The sequence below is a fragment of the Oryx dammah genome, unplaced genomic scaffold (genome assembly GCF_014754425.2).
Source record: "Oryx dammah isolate SB20612 unplaced genomic scaffold, SCBI_Odam_1.1 HiC_scaffold_12, whole genome shotgun sequence".
In the NCBI taxonomy this organism is placed as follows: domain Eukaryota; kingdom Metazoa; phylum Chordata; class Mammalia; order Artiodactyla; family Bovidae; genus Oryx; species Oryx dammah.
Genome location: NW_024070196.1, coordinates 62,263,320 through 62,275,663, shown reverse-complemented (window position 1 = coordinate 62,275,663; position 12,344 = coordinate 62,263,320). Strand labels below are relative to the sequence as shown.

General features: G+C 47.6%; 1 protein-coding gene across 1 annotated transcript in view; it reads right to left on the bottom strand.

Moving 5' to 3' along the window:
* UNC119B (unc-119 lipid binding chaperone B) overlaps positions 1-7,118 on the bottom strand; it is a 32,939-nt gene extending 25,821 nt beyond the window's left edge. Inside the window, exons 1-4 of the mRNA XM_040250890.1 lie at positions 6,823-7,118; positions 4,111-4,224; positions 1,164-1,284; positions 858-1,030 (exon numbers count right to left, since the gene is read on the bottom strand). Coding sequence (XP_040106824.1) covers positions 858-1,030; positions 1,164-1,284; positions 4,111-4,224; positions 6,823-7,066 — 652 coding nt within the window. The 5' untranslated portion in view covers positions 7,067-7,118. The remainder of the gene's footprint in view (positions 1-857; positions 1,031-1,163; positions 1,285-4,110; positions 4,225-6,822) is intronic.
* Between the last annotated feature and the right edge of the window lie 5,226 nt (positions 7,119-12,344).

Below are 12,344 nucleotides of genomic sequence, written 5' to 3'. Positions count from 1 at the left end.
GAACATTTGTCAGAAAACAACACTTTCAAGGATCTGGGGCTCTGAGAAAACTGGTCAGTATATGTAGACCCTTGCCCACAATTCAACTAAACTCCACCACTACTCACAGGATCCAATCGTATCCTTGTTGCTCCGGAACAACTTACCCTCACAACTCACAGACGATGCTAATGTGAGAGAGCCAGATGGAAGCCACAGGACTACACAGCCTGTTCATCCTCTGTGATCGAGTCCATCTCCTCCCTGGCCTGGCCTTCCCTGCTTGGTGCCTCCTCCAGGTCTTCCTCCCCATATCTCTTCCTAAGACCTGTTTCCATTCTGTCACTCCTGCTCCCAGACCTCGACCAGCTCGCTATTTCCTGCCTGATCTATTCTGACAGTTTATCTCATGACCCTTCTACTGGCAGAGAATGAGAAAGAGGTGGTCCTCAGATCGAGAATCCCACTCAGCTCAGTTTCACACATAGCTCTGATTAAGGAGGAAGCAAAGGGCCAGTGCAGTGCTGAATAGGAACTGGGATCCAGAACAGTGAAACCAGGACTGGCTGTGTATGGAATGGGCACCCCGGGAGGGTGGGGGTCTCCTCTCATCTCCCTCCATCACACCCTTCCCCGCACAGGCTTCTTAAAGGATGGCCTGTATTAACACCTTCAGAGTCCCAGTGCCAGCAGAGCCAGAGTGTGAAACACGAGACAGGAGCAAGAGGAAATGAGAAGCCTGAGGTCAAGTGACTCGAGACCCATCACATCCCTGTTTCTCTGCCAATGAGATTGCCAGACCAGATGGATTTCACTTCAAGGTCCACTCCTACTAAGATGAAAGATCCAGAACGTTGCACAAGTCAGGGGATACATACTGACATCCTCAGAAAGTTGGGGAAACTCATAGATGTGCTCGCAAGTGTTCCTGCTGCTGGGGATGCAGAAGCCAAAATCAAAGTCAAAATTTTTCAGCAGTCGTTCCCGGAAGTAGTGCCTCTCGATCATCCGGAAGTTTGACACAGGTTTGTCTCCCACGGTGAACTCCACCCTGCGAAACACAATCTCCGTGAGCCCGGCTTTGTTGCCTCCTTCCTCCGCTAGAGCCAACCCCAACCCAACAGAGGACATTCTTCTCTGTGAACCAGAAGAAGGTGCTCCCCTCAGGAGATGCCAGGACTCACGTGGCACCCACGGTGCGGAGGCGGAGAAACGCCGGTGTGAACTGGTAGCGGACAAAGCGGCCTGCGCTGATGTCCACATCTCCACCTGCCTCCCCTTCCTCGTCCTCTTCTTCCTCCTGGTCTGAAAGGGCACACGGAACGCTGGCTCAACAAAGAGCATGACCAATCGGGGGTACCAACACCCGCAGCAGGACGGCCGTGCTCACTGAGCACCTGCTGAGACTCCTGGCTCCATCTTGCACACCTCACAGGGTCCTAACAACCCTGGAGGTGTTGTCTTCATTTTATCTCCACTTTACAGACCAGAAAGGTGAGCTCACAGGTCCAAACTCCCCCCAGTCTTCAATCAAAACCCGAGGGTTGAATCCCTGGTCAGGGAACTAGATCCCACATGTGACAACTAAGACTCAGAGCACCCAAAGAAGTAAACTGAATAAATGTAAATATTAAAAAAAAAAAAAAAGAAAATGAAAATAATGCTGCCGGGAATTCCCTGGTGGTCCAGTGGTTAGGACTCTGTGGTTCCACTGCAGGGGCATGGGTTGGATCCTTGGTTAAGGAACTAAGATCCTGCAAAGCCATGTGACATAGCAAAATATAAGTAATGCTGCTATATACAATATCCTGTAATAAACCATAATGGGAAAGAAAATGAAAAGATATATAGGTATAACTATACACCAGAAACACAACACTGTCAATCAACTATACAGTAATAAAAAAAAATTTTTTTTAATGTTGTTGAAAAAATGGAGCCAACAGACTTACTCAATACAAAGCTGCCATGAACTTTCAATTTATAAAAAAACACACTATCTGTGAAGTTCAATAAAGCGAAGTGAGCCTATAGTAAATTAAGGGAGCAGGGATGTGGATCCAGGCCCATCAGACTCAAGGCCTATTCTTAAACACGAGGCTATTTGCCTTTTATATAACCTGAGGCCTTGGGCCATGTCCTAACGCTGAAGCCTGAAACACCAGCTGGGTACCAGGCCCCTGAGGTGGTCTGTGCTTTACAGACCAGGTCGGCTGTTGACCAAGTTAATGTGCTTGCTGCTAAGCAAAATAAGGAAGCTGCAAAAGTTGAAACTATCGAGAAGGCACCTTCAAAGAATGCTGAAATTTCTGACACAGCAAAGACAAATCCCTAGAAATAATTCTGCTATTTAAATGAAAGACAGTGACCTTCAGCCTTGGGGAACTGCACCTCCTTAGATTACTGCCTATTCCAGGCCATACCAGGCCCAACGCTCTGACCATCTGGGAAAGGGAGAAGCATGAAGCAGATGGGCCATGAACCAACACGTGGGACCCAAGAAAGAAGACGGTCCACATCAGCAACGATGGGCTCTGGTCTAGCCCATTCCTGAACCCAAAAGGAACTGGCAAACATTCTAATGTGAACCAGGAGTTAGTGCCCCTCTAGTAGCCACCCAGTGTCCTGCAAGAGCATTTTCTTCCAGGTCTAGGCTGAACAATACAAGAAAAGAGCAGTCTTTTTTAGTATCAAATATACCGAAAGCAGTGAACAACCAGGCTGAGTGGGAGTTCAAAGGTAAAGACTCCAGAGGCCCGGCTCCAACTATGGGATTCAGAAAGAAACATAGAGCAGATCTTCTCGGGGATTCGAGCTCATCAGAAAAGTGCTGCAGGAGGCTCTGGTTCAGCGTGCGCCTTAGTGAATCAAGATCCTTAAAGATTGGACGGGCTGAAAATCAAGGTATTTTTACAGTGTCTGATGCTGACCTTCCTGTGACAGTTCAGTTTTGTACTGAAATGACTACTCTCAGTCCTGTCTCATCCAAATCCATACACCGGAAGTAGCCCTGGTGTTCCCTGGGTCCTGGGAACATCTTAACACCACAAGGACAGGAAGCTTAGAGATGCGAATGGTACAGACCCAGGAAACTAGGTGGCCCTGACCCTCCCAATACAAGATAAGTACCTACCAGCTTGAGCCTTTAGTGCCCTGGTCAGTCCGGGATTACGGCAGCAATCTCAAGTGGGGTCAATCAGCAAGGAATCTCAAGTGGGGTCAGGAGACGGATGCCTTAGTCTTGGCTGAGACTTTTTCATGAAAGCCTTTGACTTACTTGGTTACTAACAGCTGTCTTACCAAACTTATAGGCTCCTCCTGAACAGCAAATAGATGCGAAAAGCTTGGCAAAAAGAGTCATTAACAGACTGTGGCTGCAACTCTGGACTATCTGGGCTGGTGTTCTAAAAACAAACTCCAGGGGGCACTCAATCTCCAGTGACATGCTCCCCAGACCTACACGTGGTCCCCTAGTCAGAAATGAAATGCCCTGGAACCACATCACAAGCACCAGCAGTATTCATTCAAGGCTAACTGAAGGGGTCCCAAGCAACTGAGTTCACAGGCCTGGGCCTTCTGGTCATCCAGAAAATGCTGGAGATTAAAATCCAAACCGGGACTAACTCGGAAATCTGAGACACTATTCAATGGAAAGGGCGTGAGAAGAGAAACTGCCTCCTGATATGGACTGGAAGCCTCCCTATCGCCCTTCCAGAGTGTCCCCATGACTCAAGGCTTGGGCAGACTTTCCTCATTATACTTTTATTTCAAGGATTCCTTCCTAAGTGGAGGTGACACGGTCAGATCAAAGAGCATGGGACCTTAGCAAAGTCACTTAGAAATTCTGGGCCTCAGTTTCCTTATCTGGAAGATAAGGATGATAACCCCTCACAGAGGTGTGAGGATTCCATGAGCTGATATAAACAGAAAGCTGTGGAACCCAAAACCAGTGCAGAGTAAATACTCAACAAGCACAGCTTCAAGCCGGCAGGCCAGGCTTTAGGAGCGGCTCAGAGGCAGGCCTTGCTGGCGTCCACAACACAGGATGCAACAGCACACAGAAACTCAAGCCTCAAAGACTCTTCGCTCCAACGGTCAACTGACTACTGTTAATACGATACTGAGACCTACCTGAAACACAAGGTTTGGCAATTTCAAAAAGCACTGTCCCTGTCTCCAAATCTCGAATTTTGAAGCGGGTAAAATCAATACTGTAGATGTTGTCTTCAGGTTTACATAAATAATCTGAAAATGAGAGAGAGAGAAAGACCAATGCTGTTAAATGATCCTCCAAAACTACCATTTCTTTCTCAAGTTGTGAAGCAAACTTGGGTTGTTGTTTTTTCTGACATAAAATATACCCCAAAACTTCAAATATACTCCAAAACTTCCTCTTATGTTACAGGCAAAAGTTGCGTGCAGAGAATTATGGGATCCAAGAAAGGAGAAAAGTGCATGGACTTGGTTTAGATGGAAGATTATCGTAACATTTAGAAACAGGGAGGGCAGAAGGGAATTTCTATGGAAACACTTCAAAAATGACCTACAAACCTTTCCTTAGAAGTCACAACACAACAGAACTTTTTTATAAATCCATTTAAAAACATGCTGACCTAAAAGTCAGACGTGACTGAGCGAGCACACGTGCACGCATGCAGTGGTGAACATGGTGCATGCTTGCTGACCGTATCACAAAGCAGAGATCAGCCAACTTTCTCTGTCAAGGGTCAGAAAATGAGTAATTTTAGTTTTTGAGGCCACACAGTCACTATCACAACTACTCAACTCAAATGCAGTCACACAACTATTTACAGACAAAAAAATACAAATTTTATATAACCGTGTGTCCCAAGAGATTTTTTTCCCCCAACCATTTGAAAAGGTAAAAATCATTCTTGGATTGTGGGCTGCACAAAACCAGGCGGTGGGCCATACCCACCCAGGTGGCAGGACAGATTTGCTGGAGAGGGCATGAGGCCAAAGGGAGATGGAGCTGCCAATAGCTTCATCTGTTAATCAAGACACTGCTGACCAAAGATGATTTCATTTCCGTTTTTCCACAATGACTCCTGAGAGCATCATCTCCACAGTTCGCTTTGGTACTGTATTTTATACTGCCTGCTATGTTCACTGTTTCATGTTTTACAAGCTGACTCTCCGATAAGATGGCAAAATTGAGAGCTACCGATTATTCCATAACTTCCCAAGGCACTGATATTGGTTCTGCACCTTTACAGGGGCCTCAATAAATACCCTGCTGAACGGAACAGACTTTTAAGAAAAGTAACAAAATCCAGAGGTCACCAAGCTGACTTATGACTTTCTCCAAGCTGCCGCCGTTCTGAAGCAACGGCACCAAGCTCAAGTTCTTACACAGGGCCTGAGTGCCCTCTGAGCATGCCACTTAGCATCAGCCACTAGCGGCTGGATTCACCCTTGCTATCAGGAGAAAGCAGGAGATGAGAAAAGGTGAGGTGGTGAGCATTTCCGTACTTTCAGAACCCCTGGTGATAACTGGGTCGGAACAAAAGCAGCTTTTTCACAATGTTTCTATCAAACAGAATAGCAAGACCTTCTAAAGACACACTCAGGTGTGCAAAGGATAGTCCCAAGGCAAACAGTGATTGAAAACGAACACGTGACAATACTCAGAATCAAATTAAAACTGTCTTAGAAGATGGGAATTCTATTTCACAGAGGTTGAACCAAGGCCTCAAACTGCCATCCTCAAATCACTGGGATGGCCTCCAGCTTCCTGAGGGCCACCTGAGCTTCGGACCAAAGCAAGTCAACAGATAAAAGGAGAGCAGCCTTAATCCATCAAGCTGGTGCTGGGGCTTCAAAGTTAGAAGTCCAGAGGATGGGGCAGGTGGGTGGGCTGGGCAAGCAGGATCTAACCTATGGACTGGAAACTCAGGGGGAAACAGCAGAAAGAGAAAGGGCAGCAAGTCAGAGCATGAGAACAAGAAGAGGGAGGAGAGCCAGGACAGGGGGCGGGCTACATACTTCTATCAATAGAAGGTGTGAAATCCTTGCATCCTATGCAAGAACTGCATCTCTGATACTCTGACATATTCGTCAATCACTAGACCAAGTGTCAAAAGCAGGATTCACATTTCGGTTTTATACGTGGAACTGAAACTTTATTAATACATACATTATATACACATAAATGCAGCAGGAAACGCCGCGGCAATGTACTTAAGGAAAGAAAAGGCCACCTGCACACAAAGAGGGCAACGCTTGGGACCCAAAAGAGGCAGGGGGCCGAGGCAGGGAGCCACGGCAGGCTGGAACGAGGAGGGGCTGTCCGGGGGGCCGGAGTGGAGGGAAAGGCGGAGAAAGCAGGTAGGGGTTGGGCTGGCAGAGGGCAGCAGAAGCTGGCTCAGGTCGAGGGGGCCAAGCTGAGCAGGAACTTCACTGATAACAGCGAGCTAGGGGCTGAGGGAGTGGGGGAGAGGCAGCGGCCCACTTGCCAGGATCAGGAGGAGCTAGTTAAGAAGCCAAGACGGGGTCCGTCCCCACCCAAAGAGATCCAGCTGAGGAGGAGAACGGTCGGCCGGGCCTGAGGGCCCAACCGGGACGGGCCACAGGGAAGCCTGACGTGGCCGGAGTCAGGGGAGGGCAGTCGAGCTCAAGGGGACCCATCCCAACCAGGTGTAGGTGAGGGTGGGGAGCGCCGACTCGGCCGGGCGGAGCAGTGGGCAGCGAGGCCTGGCCAGTCGGGGGCGCCTGGGTGGACCCCCTGGGCCCGCCGAGCAGCGAGCGGCCGGCTCCGCGGAAGGCGACCCGGGGCCCGGGGGCCCGGCGCCAAGGGGAGGACGCGGCCGGCCCCGCACTCACTCTCGGTGACCCGGCTGAGGCGCAGGACGTGCTCGGGCCGGATGGTGTCCAGAGCCAGCAGCTCCTGCTCCGTGACCGCTGCCCCGATGCCGTCGTCTGCCGCGTGGTGGGGCGCCTGCCGCCGCGCCTTGAGCCTGTTCAGGACGCCGCCGCCCGCCTTCTTCTTCTCTTCCTTGCCAGTTACCAGCCCCCCGGGCCCAACGGCCGACCCCAAGGCCGCAGCCTTCGAATTCGACCCGCTCATCGCTCCACCGCCAAGATGGCCGCCGCCTCCGCAGCGCCGTAACTATGGAGAGGGGGGGCGGGGCGGGGCCGGGACCTGGAGGCGGGGCCAATGTGGGCGGGGCCTGTGAGCCGCGTCGCTGGCGCTCCCCGCCCCTACCCTCCCCGCCAAGCCCCGACTCCAGCGCTGGTCCAGCCAGGTGGGCCGCCACGTTAGTACCCCGGACTCTCCACTTGGCCCCCGAAGTCACCCCAAACATCTAACATATATATTTCGTACGGTCAAATGACTTTCTAGCACATAAAATGTAAACAAGGCATCTTGAGAAAATGTGTTTTTATCTGCAGTCTAGAAGGTAAGTTAAGACTGTGTTTGCTGTGCAAAAGCAGCTTTCAGATTAGATTGCCATTCTTAAACCCTACTGCGTCAGGCTTTAGGCTAGACATTGAACTAGGCTACAAGGAATATAAGAATATGAAAAGGGGCAGGGATTGAGTCTGCTGTATTCACCACTGTATCTGGGCAGCCTATAAAGAAAGCTGAGCACCAAAGAATTGATGCTTTTGAACTATGGTATTGGAGAAGACTCTTGAGAATCCCTTGGACTGCAAGGAGATTCAACCAGTCCATCCTAAAGGAAATCAGTCCTGAATATACATTGGAAAAACTGATGTTGAAGCTGAAACTCCAATAGTTTGGCCACGTGACTCGAAGAACTGACTCATTTGAAAAGACCGATGCTGGGAAGGATTGAAGGCAGGAGGAGAAGGGGACGCCAGAGGATGAGATGGTTGGACGGCATCGCCGACTCAATGGACATGAGTTTGAGTAAACTCCAAGAGTTGGTGATGGACAGGGAGGCCTGGCGGCTGAGGTCCATGGTGTCGCAAAGAGTCGGACGTGACTGAGCGACTGAACTGAACTGAACTAATGCCTGTTGTTCAGTGGCTAAGTCTTGTCTCTCTGAGACTCCATGGACTGCAGCACTCCAGGCTTTCCTGTCCTTCACTGCCTCCTAGAGTTAGCTCAGACTCGTATCCATTGAGTTGTTGATGCTATCCAACCATCTCATCCTCTGTGCCCCCATTCCCCTGCCCTCGATCTTTCCCAGCCTTAGGGTCTTTTCCAGTGAGTTGACTGTTCGCATCAGGTGGCCAAAGTATTTGAGCTTCAGTCTTTCCAACAAATATTCAAGATTGATTTCCTTTAGGATTGGCTGGTTTCATCTCCTTGCTAAGGGATTCTCAAGAGTCTTCTCCAGCAGCACAATTTGGAAGCACCAGGTGCTCAGTAATGACTGACTGGCAATGAATGAATGAGTGAAGGAAGGCTTGCACAGCACGGTGCTATGGAAGAGGCTCCACTTTGTTGGGGAAGACTGTGAGGTACATAATTCACTACATGGCCCTTCCTCTTGACCAGCCTAGTGGGAATGAACTAGAAGACAAACCAGACTGCTAACTGTAGCAGCAGAGGTGCTACTGGAGTACACAGGAGAGGTCTGAGGGGTGGCAGAGAGGCTTCAGGGGTACCGTCTACACTGAAAATTGGAAGTTCACCGTTATGTCAACTGGAGGTGAATGGGAGGGGGGAAGACACTGCCCTCTTACACCCTGAGTGGCTCCTTTGCTCGAGTCAGGATCTGCTCTCTTCGGTGTTGGGAGGCCCCCACCCTGAGTGCTGAAAATGTGTCTGCAAGGCTGATGTCACCTGTTAGGCTCAGGCCAAAGTGAAACTCTACCCATCTCTCTACGGTTAGCCTCAAAAGACTGGATTTATGCAGGACTTGCTGGGTCCTCTCACCTGATATGAGGGGTTTGGGAGCAGCTGATAAGCCTCATCTGGTTTCTGGATAAAATCCAAACCTGACTCCACCTCAGTGGCCCAGCAGGGTGAAACAGTATGTGGTCAAGTTCCTATCAAAACACTGTCCTGTCCTGGAGAGATTACCCACCCCCACCCCGGGTGGGACTTCCCCAGCTGTTCAGGGAATTTTAAGATGTGTACAGAGAATTAAGCTCTTTCCCTTTGCAAACAATTCTTCTCAAACTACTCAGGAGTAAGTAGCTACTGAAGAATTTCCTGAAATGTTAATATGCTACCTGGTCGTGAATCAGTAAGATGGTGATGGGCAGGGCGGGGGTGAGCACACAGCCACTTCCTACAATCACTTGCTCCATCAATCTTTGTTCTCGGAGCACCAGAACTCGAGTTACCTGGATCCTGGCTTTTCTCTTTTTAGGGATGATGACAAGCGTCTTGACCACTTTATTTGCAATTCCACATCCAGGAATTTAGCCAATATGTATTCACAAAGATGAGGGACCATTCTAACACTGAAAAGTTACAGTTAGTTACAGTTGCATCTATTCATGTCATACAGCTGTTAAAAAGAATGAGATCAGTCTCCATGTACTAGTATGGAGAGACCTCAAAGATATTGTTTGTGGGGGGAGGTGGACAAGGCATATAATCCCATTCACTTAAAATTTAAAAGTACATGAATATTTGTATGTGACTGCAATGGAAGGGGTTTGGATATAATGTATTAAGTGAGGTTCCCATTGGGGAGCAGAGTATTAGAAGGGACTGAAGGGGGATATATTCTCTTTCAACACTCTTCAGCTGCTTCAATGTATTTTATCAACAAGCACAGGATCATGGGCTGCTTATTTACTGTGAAATAAATAAATAACTTTGGATCTGTGTCTGGAAGGTAGATTCTAAGTCAAAGTAGCCTTATCTCTTGAAAACTTGAAAGCTACCTCAGACTGGATCACTTTTTTCTGTTCAAAAAGAAATTTAAATAAATACTGCCATATGTAGGAGCTGAGGCCTGTACTCTTTCTGATCACTATCTGTAAACTGTGGTTAAAAAGATTATGTCTTTAGGAGAACAGCAAGCACCCCAAAAAGAAAGAAAAGATATCTGTAATTATTCCTTTTTAAAAAGGAGTTGGAAAAATCAGGGCTGTAAACTCCAATCAGCCTCTCCTCACCAAATCTTCCTAAGGTATGTCAAAAGGCTCTTAAATAAAAAGTGTTTTTTGAAAAGTACGTCTTCTCAATCCGTTTGGTGGAAAAAGGAAAATAGAGATTTACCGCATTAAACAACAGCCCCCGTGTCTGCCTGGGCTAGAACGTGGGAAGACAGGAGTGGAGAGGCTGACCTCCCTTTCGTCCCGACTCAGTCCTCTTCAGGTCCCTCTCCTTCAGCGGGTTAGTTTCTTCCCTGTGAGAGGTGTGCCAGTGGCTGTTTTCCAGGACAGTCTCAGAGTTACCAGGCAGTCGGCCTCAAATCAGGCCAGGCAGGTGGGGCCCAGAGCTGGTGCAGCCAAGGTAAGCAGGACATCACAGGGCTTTTTTCTGCTGAGACAGGGAAGTCCAGTCCTCCTTCCTGCTGCCTCCCGGAGGTGGCATCCATTGAATCCGCGGGTCGTGGCTGGGACTGCAGGCGGGCCTTGTGGTCTGGGAAACTGAGAACTGGTAATTTCTCTAGTACCCAAGTCACTTCTCTCCCTGGCCGAGGGCTCTTTTTTAAAAAATATTCATTTATTACTTTTATCCCACCTGCTTCCAAAAAAGATTCATGGCATGTTCCAAAGTCATACAGCATGAGACTGGTGGGCGGACATTTGTGTAGTCTTCTTGAGGGCAGAAATTTCAACATTTTAAGTGCATATATTGATTTTGGTTTTTGTTTGGGCTGTACCACATGGCACACAGGATCTTAGTTTCCCAACCAGGGATCAAACCTGCAGTCCTGCAGTGGAACTGAGGAGTCTTAACCATATACTATTTGCATATACTGTTTTCAGTAATTCCTTAATGGAATTCTAAAGGCATATTTGCACATGTGCAGAATAAATACATATGGAAATGTGTGTATGCATGTGTGTTCAGTCGCCTCAGTCGTGTCTGACTTTTTGTGACTCCATGGACTGTATATGTACATATAAATATATATAAATACATATAAAATGGAAGATATAAACCAAACATAAACATGTGTATTATCCTCTAGGGATTAAAGAGGTAGGGCTAAGACAGATGAATTCTTTTTACATCCTGTACCCCATATAAAATTTTTAAATGTGCTTTTGCACTTTGTATCACTAAGCCTTAAAAGGTTACTTTTCTTTTTCAGAGAAAGAATATAATAAACCTCTGTGTAACCAATACCGAGCTTTCTCAGTTATCTACCCTCAAAAGGTTCCTTCTTAAAAATAGTACATCATGTTTTATGTCCCTGGATATGTTCCAGTGTATCCTGGTTTACAGTCTATGGGAACTTGAATACTGTATAAAATCTCAATTATGTGGAACTGGTTCATAGTGCTTTTCAAGTCTACTATATCCTTCTACTTCTCTGTATATTCATTCTATTAGTTTTTGAGAGTTTGATATTGAAACACCAACCAAAAATCTTAAATTTATCTACTTAAAAAGATAATTGTAATATATAGAACTATATGTAACCTTGTTCTGTATTTTCCAAGTTTCCTGTGAATGTTTTCATACTTTCATAATTTAAAAAATTTAACAATAAACTTCATCTCAAAAAAAAAAAAAGTAATACATCATGATGTTAAAAGAACACAGGGTAGGTCACATATGCCCTTTGAGCCTTTGTTTTCTTATTTACACGTCAGGCCAGTGACTGGTCTTTCCTGGGGTTGAGAGGAGATGAAAACAGCAACGAAAAGCACTGTGCTGGCGCCAGGGAGAGTGTCTCATGAACAGTCGCTATGGCGATACATTTAAGTGCCCACTTTCTCCACAACCACTCTGCTGAAGGCAGTCACCCTGGGCAGGGAGAAGCCATGGAGCTGGATGGGTGAAGGCAGTGCAATGACTGAAAGAACAATCAAGCCAGCACAGAAAGGAGACGCGTCGGGGACCAAGGTTTAAGGAAGCAACAGATGGGAGGTCAAGTAGAAGCCATGAGAAAACCCAGGAGAGGGGCTTCCCTGGTGATCCAGTGGTTAAGACTCAGCACTTCCAAGGCAGGGGGCTCAGGTTCAAACCCTGCTCAGGGAACTAAGATCCCACATGCCTCATGGCCAAAAAATAAAAGAAAACCCAGGAGGAGTCTTAAGGCCCAAGCCAAAAAACAAGTGGGATTGTTTTTCATTAATGTAAGTGGTTAACAACAAACAAAACTAAGACTCTTGGGTCAAATAAATGCGGTGAGGTGCCTACCATTTCCGGTTGCTAGAGAGCAGAGGCCGCCTGCTCCAGACCTCCGTGCTTCGCCTCTGTTCTGCCTTGACCTCTCACCATTGCTATGGCAACAGGC